The 27,763-nt window shown below is 40.9% G+C and overlaps 1 protein-coding gene across 3 annotated transcripts in view; it reads left to right on the top strand.

Moving 5' to 3' along the window:
- Positions 1 to 27,763, top strand: part of LOC139944335 (E3 ubiquitin-protein ligase TRAF7-like) — a 130,628-nt gene that overhangs the window by 6,344 nt on the left and 96,521 nt on the right. For 2 of the 3 annotated variants that reach the window (XM_071941331.1, XM_071941332.1), the window contains exons 4-7: positions 1,490 to 1,564; positions 14,281 to 14,356; positions 22,542 to 22,629; positions 27,286 to 27,383. In XM_071941331.1, the coding sequence (XP_071797432.1) occupies positions 14,291 to 14,356; positions 22,542 to 22,629; positions 27,286 to 27,383 (252 nt within the window). In that variant the 5' untranslated portion in view covers positions 1,490 to 1,564; positions 14,281 to 14,290. Of the gene's footprint in view, positions 1 to 1,489; positions 1,565 to 14,280; positions 14,357 to 21,627; positions 21,987 to 22,541; positions 22,630 to 27,285; positions 27,384 to 27,763 lie in introns of those variants that run through there. The other variant, XM_071941333.1, reaches the window with a different exon arrangement.

The following is a 27,763-nucleotide window of genomic DNA, read 5'->3' as shown; positions in this document are numbered from 1 at the left end:
TAAAAAAGTAAAACTTACTTGGTAATGAGCAATGGAGAGCTGTTGATAGTATACAAAGTTGTGAGAAACGGCTCCCTCTGAAGTAACGTCAAACCAAACACTTTCCTTGTACTGGTGGTAATCATATTGTGTAGTGTAGTACCATTTTGAGTTGACCTTAAAAATCAAACAGTTTTTCTTAGGGACTCGGAGTGTTTTGATACCTTTTGTAGATCAAAACATGAATCCAATTTGACTAAACCTGTAGTGACACGATGTCCTGAGCCACTTCTTTGATTCCTGCATCCCCCCTCTACTCCCCACGCAGAGTCCCTTGACACTCTTTAGTACCTCATGAATGAGAACAAAATATTCCCGCTCAGGGACCTTGGCCTGTTGCCAGGTCAGATATAGGCCTTGCATCAGTGTGTAGAGTTCCTTAAAGGGACACTTTGTCTTAGATGAGAAGCGTTTGAAACCGAATTATAAAATCCATATGGTAGAAAGATGTTTTAAAAGTAGAGTATAATGATCCGCACAAATATGCCTCAAAATTTCACGGTTTTCCTCAAGCGTTGTGAATTAACACAGCACGCCATTTTTTGTAGTTGAGTTTTTGACTCCTTAGAATGGCCACCTGTGTTAGTTCGCAAAGTAAAAGAATAACCATGCAATTTCGAGGCATATTTGTGTGGATAATTATATTCTACTTTTAAAACATCTTTCTAACCATACGGATTTGATAACAATTGGTTTCAAATGCTTTTCATGGACCAACTCGACCTTATCAACCATTGAACCACTCTTTGTAATTGTCAAAGACCAGTCTTCTCACTTGGTTATCTCAACATATGCATAAAATAACAAACCTGTGAAAATTTGAGCTCAATTGGTCAATGAAGTTGCCAGATAATAATGAAAGAAAAAACACCTTTTCACTCGAAGTTGTGTGCTTTCAGATGCTTGATTTTGAGACCTCAAATTCTAAACTTGAGGTCTCGAAATCAAATTAATGGAAAATGACTTCTTTCTCAAAAACTAAGTCACTTCAGAGGGAGCTGTTTTTCACAGTGTTTTATACTATCAACCTTTCCCCATTGCTCCTAATCAAGAAAGGTTTTATGATAATAATTATTTTGAGTAATTACCAATAGTGTCCAATGCTTTTAAAGGTAACGTAGTTATAGAAAAAAGATATAATTTTTTTAACCCCCAAAATTTTGGAAACGTTACTGTCAGATATGTTTCTCAGATTGTGTATTCCAGTTAAGGATTATTCTTTCGGCGTGGACGTAACCACTCAACATTTTCGGGGATATCTCAAAAACGTGAACACCTTTAAAAATTAAATTTTCACAGATAAGTTTTATTGTATCATCATACAGTGTTGAACCAATCGTACAGTTAACAAAAAACCAGAGGTATGCTTTCCTTTTAAAAACAAAGTTGCAATAACGGGTCATTTACATTTTCTCTCTCTCACTCTCACTCTTACTTCATGTACTTGCAGGACCTGGCTGAAGTAATAATGCTCACCTCAGTAGAAGCTGCGAGTTGTTTCTGACGGTTCTTGACTGATAAGAAGGTATAAATTATTCGAAACACTAAAACCCCCAAAATAAACCAAAAAGCAGCTGAGGTTTTGCGATAGCACAATGTGTAAACCTCATTAGAGTAGTGTTGGTTCTAAGAAGAACTGGTGGTTATGTGGTCGGCAACACAATGTTGCTCACTGTGTTTTAACTATCAACAGCTCTCCATTGCTCATTATCAAGTAAGTTTTTGTGCTTACTGTACAATTATTTTGAGTATTAACTAATAGTGTCCAGGGGTCGATTTCACAAAGAGTTAGGACTAGTCCTAACTTAGGACTAGTCCTAGGAGATATACAAATTGCATGGATAGTCCTAAGTTAGGACGAGTAACTGGTCCTAACTCGAGATAAGACTAGTCCTAACTTTTTGTGAAATCCCCCCCTGGGCTGTTAAGGCCACTCTGACATTAAGATGTAGAGTCTTCTCTAGCCGGACCCACTTACCCAGGGCCCAATTTCATGGCTCTGCACCATAAGCAAAGAATCGGCGCTCACGGAAGCGGGAACTTCTCTGCTTACATTACTTCTAGCATATCTCAGAGGTTAGCGGAGAGTTTTTGCTTGGGCATTCTACGCTTAACACAGCTAGCACAGAAATTCGGCGCTTGCACATTAGTCGGAGAATGGTGATCAAAAGCACAGAATTAGGTGGTAAGCAGAGCCATGAAATTGGGCCCTGATGGCATCACCCAAGATGGATCTTGGTGGCGCCATTGAGGGTCTCAGATTCTCGATGTGTAATTCACATTCTAGCCGATGCCCGTGTGGTCTAGACAGGCACCATATCTTCACATGCAACTTGACTCTTTAAATGGCAGACAGTAGCTGCGAGTGACATCAGTGGGGGGGGGGTAGAGAGTAGAGAGACGAACGATGACGTAAATTGTGAAATTGAAACTGTTACCTGGCAAGGCACATTCTCGGTGGGAAAAAAACTGCTTCGTACTCTGGGCCTAGAATTTCATTTTTGTCAATGCTGCAAAGGACGAAGCATCATGGTCAGGTGTCTTGCTAAAGGACACAGGTGTCACGACTGGGGATTCGAACCCACACTCTGCTGATCAGAAACACCAGAGTTTGAATCCGTGCATTGAGTTCTTGCCCCTCGCCACGTTGGCCCTGGTTCAGCTAGGGTCATATGTGAGTAGAGTTGTGAGTTTGCTCTCTCCTGTGGCATGAGGGGTTTTCCTCTTGGTCCTACAGTTTTTCTCCCTCAAGCAAAAATCAAATATGTTTGATCGCTAGCTGTGCTTCGTGGTCATTTATATCGGTTGTCGTGGCTGGCTACCAAATGCACTGTACTTGCCTGCTAAAGTAAGTTGTAGTCGCCTCCTTCACAATTCAGCTTTTCAGCTGTAAGAATGATTAACCTACAACAAATATTTTTATCGGTTTAAGCTCAATTGTTGGATCGTCATTTTCTCTGTCTAATTTCTTGAGAATGATCCTGAAAAAAAAATGGAGGATTTTAATGAACGGATTGCAGGCCTTGAACTTCGCTCTTGAAGGGGGCACAGAAATTTCCCTCTGGTATAAGGGGGCACTTCTATGGAGAAAATGTATGCTATTGGAACCTTGCAGAGAGCACCAAAGCAAAATCACAGGGCACCAAGGCAATTGATGTGGGTGCCGTGGGTTATTATTTCAAGGCCTTGGATTGTATGCACACATCATCCAAAAACCATCGCCGTTCTCTCTTTGATGTCATCTGCCAATCAACTAGAGGAGGGGACAAGTTTTCACCTGTTCAATACCCCCACTCATGACTCAGTCACTCTAAAGGACCTTCTCATCGCGCCTAGGACATTCCGCTATACAACTAGTCTTGTCATAATAGCATCTATTCATCAGAACCAGGCTGGGTTAATAATGAACAAAAGCTGTCTGCTTTGTACAATTGAAGGAAACTAGTGTTGAGGGAAACCCAAGTTAGTCACGGTGTCATGTTTCCCCCCCCCCCTTGCTTAATTTCTACATGTCTAAGGTTTCGTCCTGCATTGTTTTTTGGGGTTGAAATTATGGGTCAAATAATGTAATGGGAAACTGACTTCGCAGGTTAGTCCCATGTGTATTTAAGAGTTTTTGAGTAAAACAACCCCATTTGGTAAATCATTGTGTCACATTGGCACGCATCTGTTGCACTCGCATACATTTGTGATAAATTTGACAATAAACCACCCTTTTCTATCGATCAAGGGTAATTCTTATGACAGATTCTTAGGACAGAAACATAAACATGTTGTTCTGACAAGGCCAGGGCTTGATTTCTTTGTCTTTAACCAGAATTCTGATTCTTTTCTTGCCCCCCAAAAATATTCAATTTTTTTTGCCCCCCCCCCCAGAAAAAAAATGAAATAACGCCCCAGATGGCAGAGTAGGGCTTTTAAAACCAAAGATGAATATTAATATTGGGCTTCATGCTCACAAGTTTTGGAGCTCGCATGCTTTGGCGCTTTGCGCTCTGAGTTGAGGTTATTTTCTCAACAGCCTTGAGATTTTGCAAAACTGTCTTAAGAGGATTTTTGTCTGGCCTACTTCCTCAAAGATTGACTTACCTCTGTTAAGTTCCTTTGGGACAATTTGTTTGAAGTTGCTGTCGGTGTGGTCAGTGTGGTGGGGATTGGGGTAAAATCTGTGGCGAGTGATTTTTCTGACTTAACAATGTTACACTCTTTACAGGGTTCTGCCCAGGATTTCTTTAGTGGTGGAAAAATGTTTCCCTGGAAACCATTGCGAGATGGACCAGTTAGATGTTAGATCATAACAGACTCAAATCCTAGAAATGCTCAAAATAAATGGCTTTGGATACCATTTTTACTGGTAAAATACTTAACTTTACATTTCAAGTGTTACTAACAAATCTTAAAAATGTGTGGTGGCTATAAGTAGAGGAAATTCTTCCAGTTGTGGTTGGGGAATCCTGAGTGCCAGGCGGGTTCTCAGGCATCGACAACTGTGGGCAGATAATAGTTACGCATCCAACCAATCTTATATATATTTTTTTCCAAGGATTTTGTGCAACCACAAAAATGTTGATTTGGGGATCTTCAAGTATTATTTTTACAGCAGAAATATTTCTCATTCATGAACTTTTTAAGTGAGTTTCAGTCTCCGTCAGTGAACTTTCAGATTAACAGTGAAATATTGCTTCCCCTACCCAAGTGATAACTTTGTTAAAGTCTGTATTTTTGGTCTCTGGAGTATACAGCCTTTATTCCATCATACACAGATCAGAAACACTTACCACTGTAAAGGGCCAGTCATACTGCAGCGATAACGAAAACGATAACGATCACATTAACAAATGCACACCCTCGATTGGTTGAATAAGTGTGCACGTATTCTGCGCAGAGCAATTCAACCAATTGAATGCGTTCTCTTTGCGTCGTGGTCGTTATTATTTTTGTTATCGCCGCTGCAGTGCGACTGGGAGAGTTTACTGAGTGGAAGGGACGTAGCTCTAATCGCCATCTGGCTCACCGAAAAGTAGGGACACACCCTTCAACCCCCCCTCCACCTCTGTAAAACAAGAAAGCATTCATTGAACAATTTGGAAGTACTTTGTTAGCAGAATGCCTCGTTAACGGGCCCTTGATGGTAATTGCACATGAAATCACACACAGGGTCTCTGGAAATGCATCAGATGGGATGCCATCAATCATGTTGAGCTGTCCGTTCAAATACATGTAGTCTTGAGATAATGGTCACGCTGGATTTAGAGGTAATTGGAAGCACATGTTACGGGGTTAACTGAAGAGAGTGGCAGTGGTGTTGACTGCTTGAGACATTTAATCAAACTGTGTTATCATCAGGGACCTACAATCTCTTTGACGTCAGGTCATGAACTCTGATTAAAAGATTCAGTCCGTTATTGCACTTTTTCTCTCTCTCTCTCTCTAGTTGACCGAGGTCGGAATTATGTTGAGGCTTTCCCATCCCTGTCTATCTCTCATTAGGTCGGAAAGATCAGCTGGGAGCACCCCGATGTCCCTAGCAACTACATCTGTATAGCTGGGCTTCTTGCCTTCCCCTGATTCTCCTTCCATGTTTTGGTGACCAGTTGATAAGTTTAGAGACAGATTCTTTGGTGTTTCTGTATGAATGCCCTGCTAGTAGTCTCAGAGGATGCTGTTGTATGTTGGTTCATTGCCATACAGTTCCGTATTTGTCTTGTGTTGACTCCAGTGAATATTTTAGCATTTTTTTAAGCCCTTTTTCATATTATATGTGAGCGTGAAAAATTGTGCGATTTTTGTATTTCCACTTGACTGATTCTGTAACACTTGTATATACCTCTTCACGTTTGTTGTGTTGTCATTTATCCTTGGAGGAAGACTCTGCTAGGGTTGAAACTTCACGCCCTTAAATATTTTTTTTGGCAAACATGTTGCAATTCACAGCAGGGCCCAATTCATGGCTCTGCTTACCATAATCAAAACTGAAATCCCCTTTTCCAATTCCAATTCAAATGGCAGATTCAGCAAATTTCGTCTGTTTTCCCACTCGTGTAAAATCATTGGCCCCCTACTAGTTGACTAGTTCTGTGGTGATTTCTTTTGTTGGATTCTCGCATGTTTGCCATCTTCTCCATTGCTTGGCTGCATGAAGAGCTACATTTTATGTGATCTTGTATTGAGTTTAGAAACAGATTTCACATTAAGTGTCCAACTGTCATTGATGGATTGGACCCTCCGCAATGCACTGGACACTATTGGTAATTACTAAAAAATTATTATTAGCATACTTTTTTTAAATATTTTTATTTTATTTGCAATGCTCAAGTTTACACATACATGTAACAATACAACATACAAGCACAAATTATTAGAATACTTGGTAACAAGCAATGGGGAGCTGTCGATAGTATAAAACATTGTGAGAAATGGCTCCCTCTGAATTAATGTTGTTTTTGAGAAAGAGGTAATTTTTCACTCAAATAATAAAAGATATTCAGCTTAAGCCTTTTATTATGCTTCTGAAAGCACACAAATTAATGCAACAAGGGTGTTTTTTCTTCCATTATTCTCTTGCAAATTCAATGACCAATTGAGCCCAAACCTCACAGGTTTGTTATTTTATGCTTATGTTGGGATACACCACGTGAGAATTCTGGTATTTGACAATTACCAATTGTTTCCAGTGCCTTTAACTTGTGCACCGAAGTTCCAAAGTGGGCCACCTTGCCGTCTTTACCACACAGGCCCAGTCAGAGTCATTCACCGTTGGAAGTTAAACTAGGGAAGGGGGATGAATGATGGACATTCTCATTATTATCGGACATGCCGGGAGATTGAAAACCAAAATGAGCCTGGGAAGTTTCAAAAAGGGCGCATCGTGAAAAACCATGATGGGTTTGCCCTCTGCCAAAGCCAATTCTGGTGTTGCTAATCCTTTGATAAAGACACAAGGGAAATGACCACTTTGTAGAGAATGTGTATTCCTGAGTGGTTAGAATAGCTATACACCCTGAGGCATGCTTTGAACCCTTAAAGAACCCGGGGGGGGGGGGGGGGGACCTGGGGGGGAGGGGGGGCATAATGACAGTTGGACACTGTACATGTATGAGGGTCTAATCCCACATGATTCTCTCTCCATTGTCGTCTGCTCTTGGGACTTGCCATCTCTGAGCAAGTTCGATTGCGCTCCGTGGTTAACTAAAAGTTGTCTATTTTGACTCAAACCCAGGCAGGGCGACCATTGGCAATTGGTTGACTACTGTGGTCAACCATTTGGAACCACCCTTGTGACCATGGTTTCTTTACTGGTCTAGAAAATAAAATTAAGTGATGATTTCTGTATCCCCCCCCCCCCCCAAAGTGGACAGATTTAAACTCTTTGTTAAAATCAAGCCGATTATGCAGATTTAGCCAGCTCTAGAATATACAAATTAAGGAATGAATTCTGTAGTAACATGAATTTCGCACCCCCCCCCTCCTTGTTGTAATTATCAAACTAATTATGCAGTTTAGCCAGCTCTAAAATATACAAATTAAGGAATGAATTCCGTAGTAACATTAATTTTGCACCCCCCCTCCTCGTTGTAATTATCAAACTAATTATGCAGTTTAGCCAGCTCTAAAATATACAAATTAAGGAATGAATTCCGTAGTAACATGAATTTCGGCCCCCCCCCCCCCCTCCTCGTTGTAATTATCAAAGTAATTTTGCAGTTTAGCCAGCTCTAAAATATACAAATTAAGGAATGATTTCTGTAGTAACATGAGTTTTGCATCCCCCCTCGTTGTAATTATCAAACTAATTATGCAGTTTAGCCAGCTCTTAAATATAAAAATTAAGGAATGAATTCCGTAGTAACATGAATTTCGCACCCCCCCCCCTCCTCGTTGTAATTATCAAAGTAATTTTGCAGTTTAGCCAGCTCTAAAATATACAAATTAAGGAATGATTTCTGTAGTAACATGAATTTCGCACCCCCCTCGTTGTAATAATCAAACTATTTATGCAGTTCAGCCAGCTCTCAAATATACAAATTAAGGAATGATTTCTGTAGTAACTTCGCACCCCCCCCTCGTTGTAATAATCCAACTAATTATGCAGTTCAGCCAGCTCTCAAATATACAAATTAAGGAATGATTTCTGTAGTAACATGAATTTCGCTCCCTTCCCCTTAAGTGAACGGATTCGACCTCTTTGTTATAATAATCAAACCAATTATGCATTTTAGCCAGCTCTTGAACGGATTTATACACTTTGTTAACGGATTTATACTTTGTTCTGATCGAACTGATATGCAGTTGAGCCAGCTCGCTGAGAGTAGCCCTATAATTAGTACATACTTGGCCACACCCATTGTTTAGAAGCGATGATCTCTGTAGTCAGGGTAGTAATGTGAGTTTGGCACTCCCATGAGTGAAGGGATTTGTACTCACTGTTATGATCGAACCGATAAGGCATTATGAAATCATTGTATGCTTTGGCACACCATAAATCACTTGAACCAACAGTGTACTATGGTATTGAAAATTGAAATCATACATGTAGGTAGATACGTTAGGGAGTTAGCTCCACACAAAACTTCTTTGTAGCTCATTTCCATAGTACATGTATTTGTGTGTATAATAATAATAATAACAACGAATTCTTATAAATGCGCTTTACGTTAGTGCCCTGCATGGACATTGGGCCAATAACATCCCTTTGTTCTTTCTTGCTCCGTGGGGAGTATACAGCCCGAGCTGCCGTGTCGCTCCAGAGGCTTTTTCATACACAATATCAACCTCTATCCTCGCAGAAACTATTTATACCCCTGGGTGAAGAGAAGTAATAGTAAAGCATCTTGCCCATGGACACAAGTGTCATGACTGGGATTGGAACCCATCCGGTGACTTAACCACTAGAACTTGAATTCGACGACACCCTGCTAAGTCCGGGTCACTGTTTTAATACGGCACAAGATTTCAGCACTTTCAAACACCCAATACATGTAATATGCTATTTTTCTAGGTGACGTTTTTGCAGTGACGTGATGACATTGATTTTACCACAACACTATAGTCAACAACTAGGAACAAGATTGCATATGGCACTTTAAGCAGACCCTTTGTCATTGTCATTGTCAATTTGATAATGTTACGTGTGGTGAAGAATTGACAGATCAGGAAGGAGTTTTGGACTCTTACCTCCTGTCAGCTTGTCAGGTGCATGTCAATCATCCTGTCAACTGGTAAACCATCAGTTTGATGAACTTTTTACAGAGGAGAAAGGGGGACTGGGGAAAGGGGGATTGAGTGATGGAGGTCAGGGCATGATACTGGGGCATCGCAAGGGGCATGGTGGAGTCAGGAGGAACTGGGGAAGGGGATTGAGCGATGGAGGTCAGGGCATGATACTGGGGCATGGCGGGGGGCATGGCAGGGTATAGATTTGGATTTCAGGAGGGACTTGGGAAGGGGATTGAGCGATGGAGGTCGGGGCATGAAACCAGGGGGAAGGGGGGGGGCATAGCTGGGGTCATGGCAGGGTATAGATTAGGATTTCAGGAGGGACTGGGGAAGGGGATTGAACGATGGAGGTCGGGGCATGATACTGGGGCATGGTGGGGGGCATGGCAGCGTATAGAGATTAGGATTTCAGGAGTAGAGGATTTTGATCAAATTGATCCAGGGACGTTGCGCTTCACATCGTTGGGGGGGGGGGGGGTGGGAGAGAAGTTAAACAGGGATGTGATTTCTCTGATTCTGAATTTAACAGGATATCCGTTTTTTTAAAACACCATTAACAACAAAACTAAAATACAGCCATGAAATTGGGCCCAGGTTTTGGCACCAATTTTGTTTTTATTTAAGTAAAACCTTTGAATAGATTTGGAAAACTGACAATGGGATGTTTTAGTCAGTACCGAGATATTTGTAACGGTTATTTTTTGTGAGGTCAATTGTGTTTCTGTTCTTAATCATCCTTAATTTTGTTTTTCTCATATTTTTTTTTTCAAGTTTTCTGCAAAGTAAATGAATTTTTTTAATGTTCCAAAAAAGAAGAACAAAAAAGAGACCATTAAAACCACTTTAAAAGTTGGGCGAAAATAATTGAATGTCGTTCATGACTTGACATTTTCTCTGTATGCAAATAAAACATATTTGGGCCACTCTGTCACTGAAAAATGAGTTGGCTGAAAACATTCGACTTTGTACACACACATAACAAAATGTTAAACACATGTTTTTATAAATAGCTTCATATACTTTCTTAAATGTTTGTGACTCCGGTATTGCTTGCGAGAGATCTCGAGGGAGTGGCTTATTAGGCATCAAGTTGCCACAATAACACACTCGCCAAGCGCCGTTAACATAGTGTGCTGCCTGCTTATGACAAGTCACACTAGCCAACAATGCTGGCTCTGATTTGCCATGTCCGCCCAGCAGACCTTTTACGCTGGTGGACGGTTTGTACTCTGTGGTCGTTTTTCTTCCTGGGTTCAGCCAAGCCCTTGGGAGGAAGTGTGTGCAGGGAGACAACCCCCCCCCCCCTACCCCTCACCCCCCCCCCCCCCTTCAGAAGGGCAGTAGAGTAGTAGGAGCCTTGAGGGAAACCCTTAGGGGCCGGCAGTATTAGTCCCATCCTGGGTCAGGAAGAGTGCGGCTCTGTAGTGGAAATCAGGCCAGTATCCTGAAAGGAAATGAAGCTGTCTGCCCTGGCCTTAGTGTTCCACTCACGCAATGTTCATTGTATTGCCCCCCCCCATCTCTGTGTACCTCTCCCTCCCCTGTAGTGGACTGCGCAAGGCACATGGTCACCTCATAAGGGGCTCATCAAGCAAGACAGCGATCGACCTACCCTGACAGATATGTTGTAATCGCACAGGTGGCTGCATATAGAGACGTGATTCACTCTGGACTGTTTTTGGGGGGTATGGGTTCGTTTTGTCGTTGAGCTTCAATAGGATTGGATATGATTCATATACGCTGATCAACTTGCCTTTGGTTGAGTGGGTTTTCTGTTAATGACTGAGACGCTGCACTTGGCTTTAATCGGGGGAGTACACTTTTCTGATCGACGGGCACCGGGAAGGTATTGAACTTTCTCTTCTCTGAAGGAAGGGATTGGATGTTATCCTGAGTGAGAAAAGTGCAACTTTACTTCAGCAGGAATTAGTGATTAGGGAGGTGGATTGTACCATTGTACAGTGGATATAAATCTGATCGTCGGACAACAGTGATAGGGTTTGTTGACTTGCTAGTCTGGTAACCTTCTTGGGGATAGGATCACATGTGTCTTTAGGAACTAAACTCCCAGGAGCGAGGTGACGGCTTTGTGCACAACGGAGAAACCCGAGGCGTGGGTTGTTGGATCGGACTCGACGCGCATGCCACGTACGGCCGGTTCTACCAGATGCTTCTTGAATACTGCGGTGGGCGGGTGCACGTTCGGCGATTGGCAGGCTACTTCGACAGACAGCACCAGGTGGCTAACATGCAGACAAGGCACTGGGGACCATTGTAAGCTCTTTTGCCATTCATATCAATGTACATCAAACCGAGGCTAAGAGGGAAAATAGTCTGGTTCCTTGTCTCGTGCTGGGAACATTACTGTTATTGCGTGGCGGATATCAAACAAGTATAGGAAGTGACCATTGCCCACATTTGAATAGATTGTATTACTTGAGTCCAATGACCACCACTTAATACTTTGGGTTTTCATATTATGGCCACTGGTCTGGTAATAATGAACTTCCTCTTATGGTTCGTTCGTTAAACCAATGTAAGACTTTGGTATGCTAGGTGGCAGCATACTTACTAGATAAGTTCCCATTGTTTCCATTGTTTGTGTCATTCTGAGCAGGCACACATTTCTGAGGACAATGGATTTACCTGGTACAAAGTAAGTCTACTGCCACCTAGTGTCACAAAAGTCTCAATTTGGTGCCCCTTTCTGGAGTAAAGACATTGTAAGACACCACTTATTAACAATGTTCCATTTGAATCAAGTGTATATAGTGTAGTTGCAGGCACAGCACTTAAATGCACTGGACACTATTGGTTATTACTCAAAATAATTGTGAGCATAAAAACTTACTAGGTAACAAGCAATGGAGAGCTGTTGTCAGTTTAAAAAACATTGTGAGAAACAGCTCCCAATTCTCACTCAAAATTAATATTTAAAGACTTCAGGCCTGAAGCCCTTTTTAGGCATCTGAAAGCACACAAATTTTTGCATGAAGGGTGTTTTTTTCCTTCATTTGTTCTCTTGCAACTTTGATGACCAGTCAAGTCAAAATTGTCACAGATTTGTTAATTTTATGCATATGTTGGGATAATGAAAATACTGGTCTTTGACAATTACCAGAGGTGTTCAGTGCCTTTAACATGGTTTCATGTACAAGTGACAAGTTGCACTTGGCATTTTCATGTTTTAAAACCCCCTATGCTTGATAACATTGTCCAGCAAGTTGACCAACCATTTGAAACCATTCAACCTGCATAGTGTATAGGTGAAGGTCCCTGGTCCCTGGAAAGTGTATGCAAAACCAATATTCAATAAGAGCTGTTGCCAAAAAGTGTTCAATAATGGAGAGACAATGGGATGGTCCTGATAGCAGGTGTTTCAGGGATGGGATATCTCTGTGTTTTTTTTTTAAAGATCACTAAGTAAAACCATGTCCCAGATTGCAGAGTAGGGCTTTTAAAACCAAAGATAAATGTATGTAAGCAGGCTTCATTCACCTTGAATTTGTCGTTCCATCCGGTTTGTTCTATTGCACTGTGCATACCGAACCACAGAGCGCACAAAGTCACTGTTAAATCCAAAGAAGCAGAGCGAAAAAGAAAATGTAATGACACGATAAATATTGTACGCTTTGTCTGTTTTGAAAGTTTTATCCTTCAATCAAAATGACAAGGATCTACTTGGATGTTATATAAAACAAATAATGAATGTTTTTCATTCGTGCAATTGTGTGAATATTTTCATACTTTGGAAAGTGGAATGTTCCATTCAACTCGGCTCCGCCTTGTTGAAAAGAATATTCCATCTTTCAGCTAATGAAAATATTTGCACCATTGCACTCATAAACATTCATTATTTGTTTGATATGGTATAGGCCTACTGAGCAGTTGGAATGAAGAAGGGTTTGAATTGCCCCTGAAATGTTACCCTAGTTTCGTCCCTGAATCCCTGACAAATTTGTTTGGTTGTTTTCATCTATTTGATGAGAGATCTATGAGATTCATGAAGGTCAGTTAGATGGTGTGTTTATTGCAAATTATGGGACGGAAGTTGAATTTACTCATCCTTGTACAACATGTGCATCTTTATGCATGCGCAAATTGTTCAGTTCATAAACTGAATTACTGCCGTTGTCAGGGAATGATTTATACTTTCTCTTCGCAAATGTACAAATTATTTCTAGTGATCATATTTGTTTTACTCATTTACTTTACTTATCAATTAGCGTTTTAAAAATTGATGTCGATGGGTGATTTCAGATGAAATTTGTCTTGACATTTCTTGAGTAGACTTTGAGTCACTTCAGTGGAATGGACTCATATATAACAAGTTGTAATTTGATTATTTATATCTGAGGCGTGGTGATCAGGATTGCCAAAAATTGGGGAATAAATTTTCCCAGCACGGACCAACTTAAAGTCCCATGACAATAGCGGAGGGCATCTTCCGCTCACAATTCCAATTACAGATAATTGCTCTTTAAATAGTTGAGAATTTTGTATTGCCGCCCAAACCCACTTCCAAGACCCTTTTGATCTTCATATTGAGGTTTATGCCATGTATGTGTTCTATCACATAGTTGGCGTGAGGTTCCCACGTGGCCTTGTGTTTCCTTTAAGGCGGAAGACGATTGCTGGTCAAGAAAATTATCCATTTAATTTTTATAGATTGGGGTGTGTGTTTCTTTTTTGGATGTCTGACTCTGAGGCATTGCTGAAGGGAAGGTATACATTGAAGGCCTGCGTTTACTAAACTTTAGCATGTACATCAGCTTTCAATGGTGTTTATAGCATTTTGAAGAACATATAACTTTGATGTAATGTGGTAATAGGAAAAAAAATGTTATCCCCCAAAGTTTGAATCTGAGAATCGTTACTGGCAGGTATATCTCTCAGATTGTGTATTCTTCCTGCTTGGACATAATTGTTCCGACTGTGTGTTCTAAATTTACTTCAGATTGCAGCCTTTTTACTTTGTATTGTATCGAATTGACAATTTGCTTGTGTTTGTGTTTTCAATTGCAGATCTGGTGGAATGGCGTCTGTCACCGAAGTGAGTAGCGATTTGGAGGAAGAATCATCGGTCATAACCTCACACATGGTACGTCAGGTTTGTCCTTATGGATAGTAATAATAATAATAATAATAATAATAATAATAATAATAATAATAATAATAATAATAATAATAATAATAATAATAATAATAATAATAATAATAATAATAATAATAATAATAATAATAATAATAATAATAATAATAAAAGCGGCTTCTTATATATTGCGCTTATCCGTCACTCAGTGGCACTCGAGGGGCATTAACATACAGTATTTCCTGCAAGGTATGTGGGACTGCGTTTGAACTCTGAGACCTACAATAATCCTTGGCAGCATGTAGAGGTTAACAAGGTGCTGTGGCACAACATGCTGCCATTCAAAACCTGGAACACCGGGGCGAACCCCTTCTCTTTTCGATAAGGGTACTGGGTACTTTTACGTGCGTTACACAACACACGAGACCACAGCTTTACGTTCCATCAGAAGGACTAAGCATCGTGGTTAAGTGTCTTGCTTAAGGACACGGGTGTCACGACTGGGACTCTAACCGACACTCTGCTGATCAGTAACACCAGGGATTGAATCTTGATAGATGTCATTTCATCTCGGTTATTCTGGTTGTGAAGCCAAGGACTCTCAGAATAGCAAACTGTATTACTGTACTAGCCCAGGACCAAATGTTAAAGAAGGGATTTTCAGTTTTAGATGTGGGAGGAAAACGCCAGAGAAGAAATATTCCAGGGAAAAACCCACGCAGTCAAGAAGGGACTGAAAACCCAATCCATGTAGGACGGAGGGAAATATGCCCCAGGCAAGGAGTTTCAAAGAGATGCAGTACGTGGACTAAAGCTGTTGGAATAGCTCCTTGTTCTACATCTCAGCAAAGCAAGAGTGTATGGATGAGAAGAAGCAGAAAGTCTGGTCTCACGCTCAAACATCCTAATAGGAGGAGCCAGTTCGCACACACTGATGGCACATTTACCATGAAAACACCTGGAGGAAAGACTATGTTTATCCATTATACAACAGTGTACTAGACTTAAAATCAATTATCTAAGTCTGTCTGAAGTAGTTTTTTTTTAAATTTCCTTTGCGTGTGATTTGTCGGCAATAACCAAGAGCTGTTTTGATTGTTGGTCTTAAAGACGATCCATTAAGTCGAAACCGTTATCAGTTATGATGTTGCGCACTCCTTGGCATCACGTACGTTAAAGGCACTGGACACTTTCGGTAATTACTCAAAATAATTGTTCGCATAAAAACGTACATGTACTTGGTACCGAGCAATGGAGAGCTGTTGATGTTATAAGACATTGTGAGAAACGACTCCCTCTGAAGTAACATAGTTTTGAGAAAGAGCTAATTTCTCACTCAAATAATAAATGACATAAAGCTGAAGCCTTTTATTATGAACCTGAAAGCACACAAAGTAATATAAAAAGGGTGTTTTTTCTTTAATTATTCCCTTGCAACTTTGATGATCAATTGAGTCACAATTTTCACAGATTTGTTATTGTATGCATATTTTGGTATACACCAACTGAGAATACAGGGCCCAATTTCATGGATCTGCTTACCTCCGAATTCTGCGCTTACGATCGCGATTCCCCGCTTACGTGCAAGCGCTGAATTTCTGTGCTAGCCTTGTAAGTGTAGAATGCCTAGTAACGTGAAGTACGCATGTGCAGAAGCCAAAACTCGCCGCTAACCCGTGAAATACGCTTGCCGTAAGCACAGAATTCCCTGCTTCCATAAGCGCCGATTCTGTGCTTACGGTAAGCAGAGCCATGAAATTGGGCCCTGGTCTTTGACAATTACCAATTGTGTCCAGTGCCTTTAAGTTGAAACCGTGGTCGGTGGATGGAATCACTTTTATCCACAAGCAGACAGCGCTGTAGACGAGATGCTCCCCACCAGATTGAAGCCAGATGCTGGTGCTAGACACAAAGTATGGGCCTCATTAATTAAAGGATTTAGAAGACCCTTCCTGTAATCTGATCACCGATGAAGGTGCATGACCGTTTTGTACGCTAAGTGGTCTCTCCAGGTGTGGGTTGGGAGGAGGGTTAGGGGCGGGGCTCGGCTGTCTTGCTGTCGGTCATTGCGTCTCTTATCATATACACAGATCTTGTTTGTCTTGCATACAATGTTATGGCGGAGGCAAGTAAGCGCTGAGTGGTTTGCAGTGGAAAACTTTGACCCCTTTTTACTGAACAGTGCCAGAGGGATGAATTCAGGTAGATGGATCTTAGGCCAAGCAATGGCCATTTAGTGTGAGATATGGGTAATCTATGTTCTATATGGGGCCGGGGCTCTGCTGTTTTGCAGTCGGTCATCAACTACACATATCTTGTTTGTCATGCATACAATGTTATGGCGGAGGCAAGTAAGCGCTGAGAGGTTTGCAGTGGAAAACTTTGCCCCCTTTTTACTGAACAGTGCCAGAGGGATGAATTCAGGTAGATAAATCTTTAGGCCTAGTCCAACTTAGTGTCTACAGCTACGGCCATCTAGTGTGAGATACATGTATGGCCATGGGTAAACTATATTTTTTACTTTCTGAAAGTTTTCATTGTGTGGAAACATCTTCTTGTGAAGTTGCAAATGATGTCACAATTAAATTAGTTAAGCTACATTGTACCTGTGTTCGAGAAAGAACTACATGTACATGTAGCAGGTTATTGTTCATCAAGCAATAAGTAGATTCTGTGACAATTCTGTTGCTAACCTATCGTTGCTAAGCTAGATTTGTCTGTTTTGAGACATTTCGTTGTTCTGTGTTCTTCGAAAATGGACTCAGACCATCAGTCCATTGATCATCACTGTGTACTTGGTTTCCAACAAAGGTGACCTCAGTTGATAAGGGTTTTCTAGCCATGTACAGTTTGACATCACGGACTAAAAGGCTAATTTAAAAATAGATAATTTGACCTCACTACAGCCCCCAACGGTTTTTCCCTTTTTCCTTCAATAGTTCTGCTTAGCCCTGCTTTATCACTCGGTAAACATCCGATCCAGGATTCTTACCCGTCGGAGGGCAAGGCTGTTTTCATTTTGCAAAGGGCATTTCCGTTGAAGAATCTTCAAGTCCATGGGACTATTTTGAAAAGGCACCAAGGCCAAGACGTGGGCAACAGAGTATGTGGCCTCTGTGGCCACCGCATAATTCCAGGCCTTGGGTGGATTTCACAAATAGTTAAAGCCATTGGACCCTTTTGGTTCAGAAAAAGAAAAAAAAGTTCACCGATTTACACGTAACTTACAGGGTTTATAGAAGGCAATGGTGAAAGACTTCTCTTGAAATATTATTCCATGAAATGCTTTACTTTTTGAGAAAACAGCAAAACAATATAAATTCTCGTTAACGAGAATTACGGATTTATTTTAAACACATGTCATGACACGGCGAAACGCGCGAAAACAAGGGTGGGTTTTTCCGTTGTTTTCTCCCGACTCCGATGACCGATTGAGCCTAAATTTTCACAGGTTTGTTATTTGATGTAGAAGTTGTGGTACACAAAGTGTGGGCCTTGGACAACACTGTTTACCGAAAGGGTCCAATGGCTTTAAGACTAGTCTTATCTCGAGTTAAAACGTGTTGATAAGTTTTTAGTATCTCCGAGGACTAGTCCTAAGTCCTAACTCTTTGTGTACTTCCACAGTATGTTATTGAGAACGAAACATGGGCGTATTAAGAAACATCAGCAATCGTTAAGTTGTCAAGTTGAGAATGGTCTGCGTTTGTGGCAGATGGTTTCACCTTGAGAAATAGAGAGAGTCTTGGCTTTTAAAGAACCCTCCGTAACCTGATCCAACGACATCAGTTTGATTTCCCTCCAAGAAGATTAGGTTTCTTACGATTGTTTGACCTTGCTCTTGTTTTTTGTCCTTCATACAATGTCACGTGAATTACAAGTGACATAACTGGAGCTCTCTGTTTCATCGGAATAAGTGCTGTTAAAAATGATTTGAATGGACTCTTGAGGACATACTTAAACTTCACTTGCTTTGATGTCATTGTTATGAAACCACAAGTGTTTTGAGGTGGTGAGGTATCAATATATTTGGGTTGTGGTAACACCATGTGTGTATCTACTTGCCAGGTAGAGTTTGTTCTTTAGAGAACTGTCTTGCTTTATTCTACTACCGCGGAGTAGATTTTTCGGACTTTCGTGAGACTTTTCAGTTCTGAAAAGAACTGTCCTGCTTTTTAACTACTACCTGGGTAGAACATCGGCTGGGACTTATGCTTTTTGTTTTGAACAGCATTGCCACAGAGTTATTTCCTAATTGGTCTCAACGTTTCGACTAGCTTGCTCTAGTCATCGTCAGGAGACAAGTGTGTCAAAAATTAATTCTAGATGTACTGAAAGGTATCCAAGATTGAATACATTAGGGTTAATATTCATCAATAAAAACAGAGTGCTTCATAGTATGGGTATGATACAATAAATATAACATGAAGTACATGTACATGTAGTTTACCAGTGTATTAGAACTTAGCTAGACAAGTTCTTGCCATACAAACTATAAAAACCTTTAATGGTCCTTCCTTTGATCAAGCCGGAGTGAAACCACTTGGAAATTAGACATTCATGGTTCAGTTGGGTAGTTTATTTAGCCATCCTGGTTGCAGGGACCGTATTAATAATATTGACGGATACTTAATGCATTATGTACTAGGGTAATTATGTGTTGTGGCCGAGCGGTTAAGAGCTCCGGACTCAAGCTTTTTTTTCCCGATCAGCAGAGCATGGGTTCAAGCAAATAGACTTTAGATACCTTTGGAGGGGATATTGAGAATGTTGCAAATATAGAAGAGTTTGCGGTAACACCATGTAATAATCTCTAAATGAGTTGGGGTGGTTCTGAAAAGAACCGTTGGATTAACTCGACGTTTCGATCAGTATGCTCTGATCGTCTTCTGGAGAATATCTTATTTCCACCATGCAAAGTTTCAAATCCTACTTAATGTTGCAAATGTTTCGCAGGAATTCAACTGTCAAGAACTAATGTTGCAAATTTGTGACATTTAAAATTTGTATCGCATTCTCCTTCGCAGGAAGTGTGAACCGGGTTTGAGTGTTCTTTGGTCTTGGTGCCCCTTCAAAAGTTTCCCTTAGTCTTAGAAGATTTTCAAATGGAAGTGCCCTTTGCAAAATGAAAATGGCCTTGCTCTCTCAAAAATGGAATTTCCACGCTTGTGTGTATGGCCCTTACAAGACTTTAAAAGCTTATGACTTTGCTTATACTTTTCAAAGATGTCATTCAACGTTAAAGTTTGATGTGACACCTGAGTCAGCTACACGGTGATATTATGTATTTGCTCAGTTAGAGATAAAAATGCCATGCTCTCAATAATCGCTGGCGACGCAATCTACTTCAGATCTGAAAACGATACTGTCCCAACGTGTTTTGTTGAACTCATGAAGTTCTCAAGACCGAACACGTTTATGAATGAGACGTCTTGTGTGAAACCCAACTGACTCATGTCGAAAGTACCTGTAGCTGTCAGTCATCGGGTCAACGGCTATTTATTCAAATGGTTGTCATTTTTATCGGAGTGAAACTAAAAGGTATGAGCTGAAACCACAGATAACGTTTTGGATAGAACACGTGAAGTACGAGTAGGGTTTTTGTTTGATGGGGTTGGCACGCTGCCGCTACTTCCTAAGCCTCGCTGTCCACCATCGGGGGATATGGATTGTCGGAACTGGAGCCAGAAATTCTGCTGGTGGATTTTTTTTGCTGGAAATTGATTTGTTTTCAATGAGGTTGATTTTTAATTTTAAAGGGGGAGTACATGATTGGACTTTGGAAGAGCAGGATTGATATTTCTTGGAGGCAACAAAGGTGATTGCCTCCGTGCCCCCTGGTCAGTGCCTTCGTGCCCTTGAAATGCTCCAGCAGAAATTTACAATTTCCTCATAGGGTGCCCTTTACCGCACAGAAAATACCTTGGTGCCCTTGCTCTTTGAGCAACAAAGCATACAGGCCTGGAAGAGTGCAAAATTTGTTCTCTAGTTTTCAGTAAATACTACAGTCAGTCAACCTGTCACTGTCTAAAATATGTTTTAGGGAAAACAACGGAGAGTGGTTATCTTATTATGAATTTCTGGTAATTAAACTGCAGAAGCCTCATAAGTGAACTTAATCACTGTATCTCGCAAGCCTGAGGAAAACTAAAAATCCTTATCCTTGCTAGATGTAAACCCCAAACACCGCGGTTAACCCCTACTCCTCCACAGTAAGTGTTCTGGGTTCTTTTATTTGCATACTTCCAATCTTAGTGCACAGGACCTACAGCTTAATGTCCCAACCAAAGGACAAAGCAATCATGGTAAAGTATCTTGTTCATAGACAAGCACCATGACCAGGACTCGAACCCACACTCTCCTTATCAGACTAGAGCTTCAGTCTGGGATTGTTAACGCTTGGCCATGACATATAATATACTAATGTAGTCTGCCTATTTAGAAATTCAAACACCCAAATGATTTCTTGCATTTTTATTCATGATCCACCTTTTTCCGATAGAGGATCTACAACCATTTTGCAGCTTGAGGAGAAGCCTACTTAATTAGAAATGAATATCAATTCAGCGCCCTAATAAATTTGCAGAATCCTGCCAGATGGCCCAGCTAAAAAAAAACAGAGCACAGAATCCTGCCAACAGAGGGCGCTGTGTATTTGCTACCACTAATTGCTGATTGAATCACTGGTTGAATCTATTATCAAATCGGGGTAGTGGGGAGACCAATCAACTTTGAAACAAACGATGTTTTCAGTGTTCCAGAGGTCACCAGTTCACCCAAGAAGATTATTTATACAACCCAAGAAGATTACATATTTATACAACTGCCATGATGTTTTGTGCCTAACTTCTGTCGTTAGCTTTTAATTTTTGGTACCTACGAACAAAGATATTGACAAAATAGGAAGACCACCAACATAAGGCTAGATAGCTCAGCTGGTAGAGCGCCGGCACCTTAGTCCAGAGATCATTGGTTCGAGTCCCACTCAAGTAAATTTTTCTTTGTTCAACCCCAAAATAATTTTTACAAATGTACACATTCTTGTACCCTCTTGATTCTTTGTACGATAAGTACACTGGATTGCTGTTATTGCGTCGTTACATTTAAGGAACAGTAGGGTTTAGTTCAAAGGGAATCTGAAACCATTATGATAAGCAGCTGTATTTGATGTCAATTTTTGACGTCATTTCCTCCTAAAGTCACTCATACATGTACTTCCTTGACAATGTTTCATGCCACTTTCATTACAATGCACTCGATTGTACACTCAACAGCAACTCACACTTTTCAGTGTCTCGATACTATTAAAAACCTGCAAAAATAATTGTAAAATGTTTTGAAGTGTTTTGCAGCAGGTTGCAATCATACCAGTGAGAGTCATTGGTGCAGTTCTTGAAGGTGAATGCTGATTCCAACACATGTAGGTCACCAGTTGTACATGTATGTACACTGTAAGGGACAGCATAAACCTGCCATTTTGGCTAGCTTGAGAGTCCACCTGCTTTAGCAATGCAAAGGTCGTGGTTTCGAATCCCACCCAAGTGATTTTGCATGTGGATTTTGTTTGCACAGAACGCAGGATAAAGCAGTTGCTGTGGTTGCTAGTTGGTGACCTGGACGTGACGTCATTACTACATTGGTGAATAGACAGTTCCCACTTGATGTTTCACAGCGTTAAGTCGGCCATCTTTATGGGCAAAGTTGGACATTATTTTTGATCGCTCAACTATGCATTGCGCATAAATACCTTATGTTGCACCTTTTAACACAACACTTGACACACCTCAGAGCTAGAACCCAAGTTGCCCGTAAAAAAAGGCCTTTTTCGAATCCACGGCTTCGGCTTTTGATTCTGCTTCAGGCTCTGTTCTCTCGTCTGAAGCTGAGCACATACGCAAAGCATGGGCAATTGTCAAAAAAAACACAGGGCCAAGCTAGCCTAAGCCGAATCTGGAGCCGAGGCCGTGGTTTGGAGAAGGGCCATAGTAAAGGTGGCATATACATGTATTAGGAACCATAGGAACTACGTGTTTCAATACTCGGTTACTTCCCTGTGGTAGTTGACAACATTTTTTTTAGCAAGTATATAAATTGCCTTTAAACTGTATCCAGAAGACAAGTCAGGCCGTCGTTTTCTCCTTGAAATATATATATTTTTTTTCATCTGAATTTTTCTTTTCAACTCCATTTGCAGAGTCCGAGTGGCCACAGTACCACCCTGTCCTCAGCGTCTACCGTCGCTCTTAACGTCTCATTAAGCGGTTTAAATGTTCCTACATCTGGTAAGTACACACAACACACAGTCACAAAGCCACACTGTGAACGGCCTGGATGTGATTTTTCAAAAAAAAAATGGTAGGGTGGCACACTTGGATGTGATGCTACCCTACCATTTTTGTAGAGAAATCACTTACACTGTTAGGTGTGTGACGTGTCTTTGCTATTAAAAGAACACGTTGGTCTATAAAAAGCGTTTGAAACCGTTTGTTATGAAATGCACATGGTTAGAAAGATGTTTTAAAAGTAGAATATAATGATTCACACAAGTATCACTCAAAATTGCACGGTTTTCCTTTTACGTCGCGAACTAACACGGTCGCCCATTTATGGGAGTAAAAAAGTTTGATCCCGTAAAGGCTGACCGTGTTAGTCGACGTGGTAAAGAAAACCACCCAATTTCGAGGCATATTTGTGTAGATCATTGTCTTCCAAAGAATTAATAATGCACTTCTGTTTATGGTCGGATTATTGAAATGTCCTTGCAACTGCGATGTCCTAAGAAAGTAATGCAACTGCTGTATTGTTTCTTTCAAAAAGATAATAGCGCAAGGTGGCAATTATAATACTGTACATACATGTACACTGGGTGCTGGTTAAATTACTGCCTCGTCCAGGAGTTGAACAGTTATACATGTAAGTGCGAGAGAGAGTGTGTTTGCAGTCGTCTTTTACATACACGTGCGTGAGTGGAGTCCGAGAAATGCACCCGGCGTTGCTTAACAAAGGGAATGCATGAAGGCTGTCTGGGCGATTTAATGGAACAAAACAGGTCTACATGTACTACAATCCCAAGCCATTCTCATAACAATGTTTTCTCTGTTTCCACAAACAGAAAACAGCAAGAAACTACCATGGTAGTTTCATAAAGAAAGTCAACATTTACATGTATCTACATTCAGGCTATGAAAATGATGGATCTATTTTGTGGTCAGTTGACAGATATTTTGGGGCAAACAACAACTTTCAATTTGATGAATAGGTTAGAGCCGTTGGGTGTGGACAAAAGGGGGGGGGGGGTGGGGGTTGTAGTTGTTGGCCCCAAACCGGCAGCATGTCAAAATATGGACTGAATCCAGATGCGTCAGGATTGTTTTTCCAAGACTCCTGTCAGGTCGGTAAAATTTATGGACTTGGAAGTCCTCCCGGACTAGATGAAGTCCTCTCTTGGAGACTGTCTCATCTCTCAACACACGGCCTCGTCTTTGCTCAAGGACATTGGTTAAGTTGCTTTAAATGCCTTAATCAAACACTATGATTGAGACGAGTACACATAGATGTAGTAACTGCAGGTGTCCCATGCTGCAAGCACCTGGCCGGCTCTGCTTACATACAGCAACCCCGTTGCCTCAAGCTCAATTCTCTAAATCAGTTAAATGGATGTCAACATTTTGAGAATGATGTTGATGGTTTTCTTTTTTGGGACCAGGTACACAAATATTTGTCTGGGAGTGTTTTGAAAAGTGTCGGACACTGCTTTCAAACTAAAAGCAACTTTTACTGAGCCCCAATTTCATACATGTAGAACTGCTCAAGCACAAAAAGTAGCTACATGTATAAGCACAACAAAATTATGCTTACAATAACAAGGTTATCAGCCACTGTGCCATGTCACATGTGCAATTTTTGACTGGCAACCTGCTCATTTACATGTATGCTTAGCAGAAATTTTGTAAGCAGTATTTTCTGCTTTTAAGCAGTTCTATGAAGTTGTGCCCTGACTTGTTTTAAGCGATCTGGCATGGACTGTGTTTTTTAACTGGATATAAAAATGCAGCGTCCATGACTTTAAGGAAGGGGACCGAGACAGCTTGACAGGTAAATTTAGCAACCTTCTGCAGCTAGCCAAGTCTTCCTTCTCTGGAACCAGAACATTGTCCTTGCTCATTTTCATATTCTAAATAGAATTTGAAACTTTGCATGATCTGGTGAGGTTTTGCAGAAACACCATGTATTAATCTCTATTGAGTTGTGTTGGTTGTGCAAGAACTGCTGGTTGGTAACTTATAAGAGATGGTGCTACAGTGAAATACTTCTGGGGTTGAACAAAGAAAAATTTACGACCTCCGGATTAAGGTGCCGGTGCTCTACCAACTGAGCTTGCTAGCCCTATGTTGGCGGTCTCCCTATTTTATCAAATATCCTTGTAGTTTATATTGATAAACATTGAAATACTTTGACATGTATGACAGGTGGTTGAAAACTCATCGTTTCGATCAGTATTCTCTGATTGTCTAAAAGACATCTTTTGTTTTCATCTCAAAGCGCATAGGGACTTCTCTGTGATTGTGATATGCGCTCTACAAAAATGGTTCATTATTATTATTAATCACTCGTTCTTCTCAGAACCGCCACTACTCAAAAAGAGATTTGCACATGGTGCTATTGCAAAACCTAGTAACCGATTATAATCCTTGACAAAACAGAGAAAATCCAAGCTGTATCTTAGTTGAAGCACACCACCGAACTGCCAACTCTCCCTGGTTGTATACGTCTGCGACCGTAGACCTCCTATTGTCCCTCTTTGGTTGTAAATACTCTTATTTTTTGGGCAACAGCTCCCTTTGGTTTTGTACACGTCTTCCAACTGTGGACCTTTCCCGAACCATAGACTCTATTGTCCTCTTTTGTTATTGTAGGTCCCCGGTTTGAATGTGTATACCTACTCTCCTTGACTCTGTAGAAAGTCTCCCTGAAAATAAGCCAACCTTTTACTGACAATTTTTTTTTCTTCGAAACATCCCTGAGTATGGAAACTTTTTCCTGATTATATTAAGTTTATATCTCCTTGATTGCTGTACAAAGTCTTCCTGATTGCAAGATGCAAATGTTGGCAGTTTGAACGTCAGGCCGTCATGCAAAAATAATTGAGCGAATGATAAAAATTGATCACCGTACTCAATCAGGCAATCAGTGTTCTTACACGGTGTACACGTACATAAGATTTGTACTTTTAACCTGAAACTGGGTATAAAGAGAAATCACAGGTAGTGGTTACTACTACTTCCCCTCCATGACACTCAAGTGCCTTATTATAAATCACTCATGACAGAAAAACTCAAGTATTTGATTGATTGTTTCTGTATGATGTAGCACATTTAGTAGCTGGCACATTGCCTAGTCATGTCACGGCACCAAACACCCTGAAAAGTTACCTGGTGTACTTTTGGTCCAATTTCATCAAGGTATTTAATCACATAAATATGGTCTTAAATAACCACTGGCACCCACAGCAGTTGCTGTATTTAATCACAGAGGGAGCTGTTCATCACAATTTTTTACACTATTAACCTCTCCCCATTACTCGTAATCAAGAAAGATGTTATGATAATTATTTTGAGTAACTGCCAATAGTGTCCACTGCCTTTAACGATCATCATATTGCTGCATCCTTCAGATGGGATGTTAAGCCATAGAACATGTGTGTTGTGTGATGCAAGTAAAAGCACCCAGTTACACTTAAATCGCTTAAAGGCTTTGGGTACTCTCAGTATTACACAAAACACAATGTCCACAGATTTACATCAAACTCACACAGTTTGAAAATAGGGATAGTAGAATTCTTTCCTTAAAAAAGGTTCTTGCTGAGGTGCTATAGCTTTTGGAGAAATTAGTTAAACAATGTCACCAAAATAATTTTTGAAAATCCTAAAAAATGGAGCTACTTACCAACCAAAATGCTTTTTTGAATGAATTTGTAAATGATCTTACGCTTTAACCTTGGCAGAGTTTTTCTTGATGGTGAAAACATTTTGAGAAAAAAATTTGATTGAGTCAAAATATGAGGCCATTAAACAGTCGGGGTACACTTTTACATGCAAGGAAGGTCCATTGTACAAAATCATGCAAAATCATTGTGGTTTGACAACAGGTAGTCTTTCTCCAATAAGTATATGACAAGCATCGAACATGTACTAATGTATAACCCTCATTCCCTATCTACAGGAACTATCAGCTGCTCCTGGCAATTTAATCACTTTCGTGGCCGGAGCAGTAAAATAAACTGTGACAGATGACCTTTGAAATTGTACTTTATTTCTACTCTGCAGTTAATCTTAATATCATAAATTCGGCATTGATCGGTGAAACCCACACATGTTTGCCGATCTCAGTTGCCTGCGTTGATCAACTCGGAATCGTACTCTGGGTCGCATCATCCGGCGACTGCGCATGCCTCATGCGTTACGCATAGATTACCACACACACGTATGTACTGTAAATGTAGTGACATCTTTAGTAGTTGAGTTAGTCCCATGGACAGGCTATTAATGTATGCATCCTGTGCACTGAGAGGAAGTCAGGAAGTAGTCACGTCACCAAATTTTCTGATCACGCTCTCCACCACAGTCAGACGACCCCCCCCCCCCTCTCCCACCTTCTCTCGTTCCCCACTGCCTGCTAGCAAGCTCAGGATCATCTGAGTGCACTGCCATTTGATGGCTCCCTGCCCAGTAGCTATTACCAGCAACAGATGTCCTGTGTGATTTAACCCAGACTGGGGAACCCCGTGTACTACTTCACGCTGCCGGCCTTATCAAGGCGTAGAGCGCCACCTTATCAGTCCCCGTTGCGCCACGGAGTACCACCCCTCCCACCCCAATGCTGCTACCTCGCAGGGGCCACTATGCGAAATGCCAATCTTTTCCCCTTCATCTTTTCAGATGTAGCAGGGGGTACGTCTCTGGCACCTGTGTCCCCGTCCTTCAAAAGCAACCGGGGCTCGTCGACCCCGTCCTATGATGGAGATCTTGATATGACGGTAAGTCTAATTCTCTAATTATCACACAGTCATTTTGTTTCGACTCATCCACATTCCTTGCATTACTAATCAAGCACTAGACATTTTCACAACTAATAAAACCAAGCACTTAAATTGCAAACTATTAACACAATTGAAGTTTCCTTCCATTTTTCTCTCGCTCTCTCACTGATTGCATTAACACAGGCTGTGGCACGTGCTGCGTGAACGGTTCTCCGCAGTGCGTACAATTTGTCCGACCTTCGGATGGCATTCTCTATTCATTTAGGATTTAACAACTGAATGTTTTCAATTTCCCAGTTACATTAATGTGTTGTTAGTTGACTAAGCCCCTGGGATCCCTGATTATAGAGGTTCCTGCCTCTCAATAAACCACTTTT

This window comes from Asterias amurensis, chromosome 11 (genome assembly GCF_032118995.1).
Source record: "Asterias amurensis chromosome 11, ASM3211899v1".
Classification (NCBI taxonomy): domain Eukaryota; kingdom Metazoa; phylum Echinodermata; class Asteroidea; order Forcipulatida; family Asteriidae; genus Asterias; species Asterias amurensis.
This window is presented reverse-complemented; position numbering and strand designations above follow the sequence as displayed.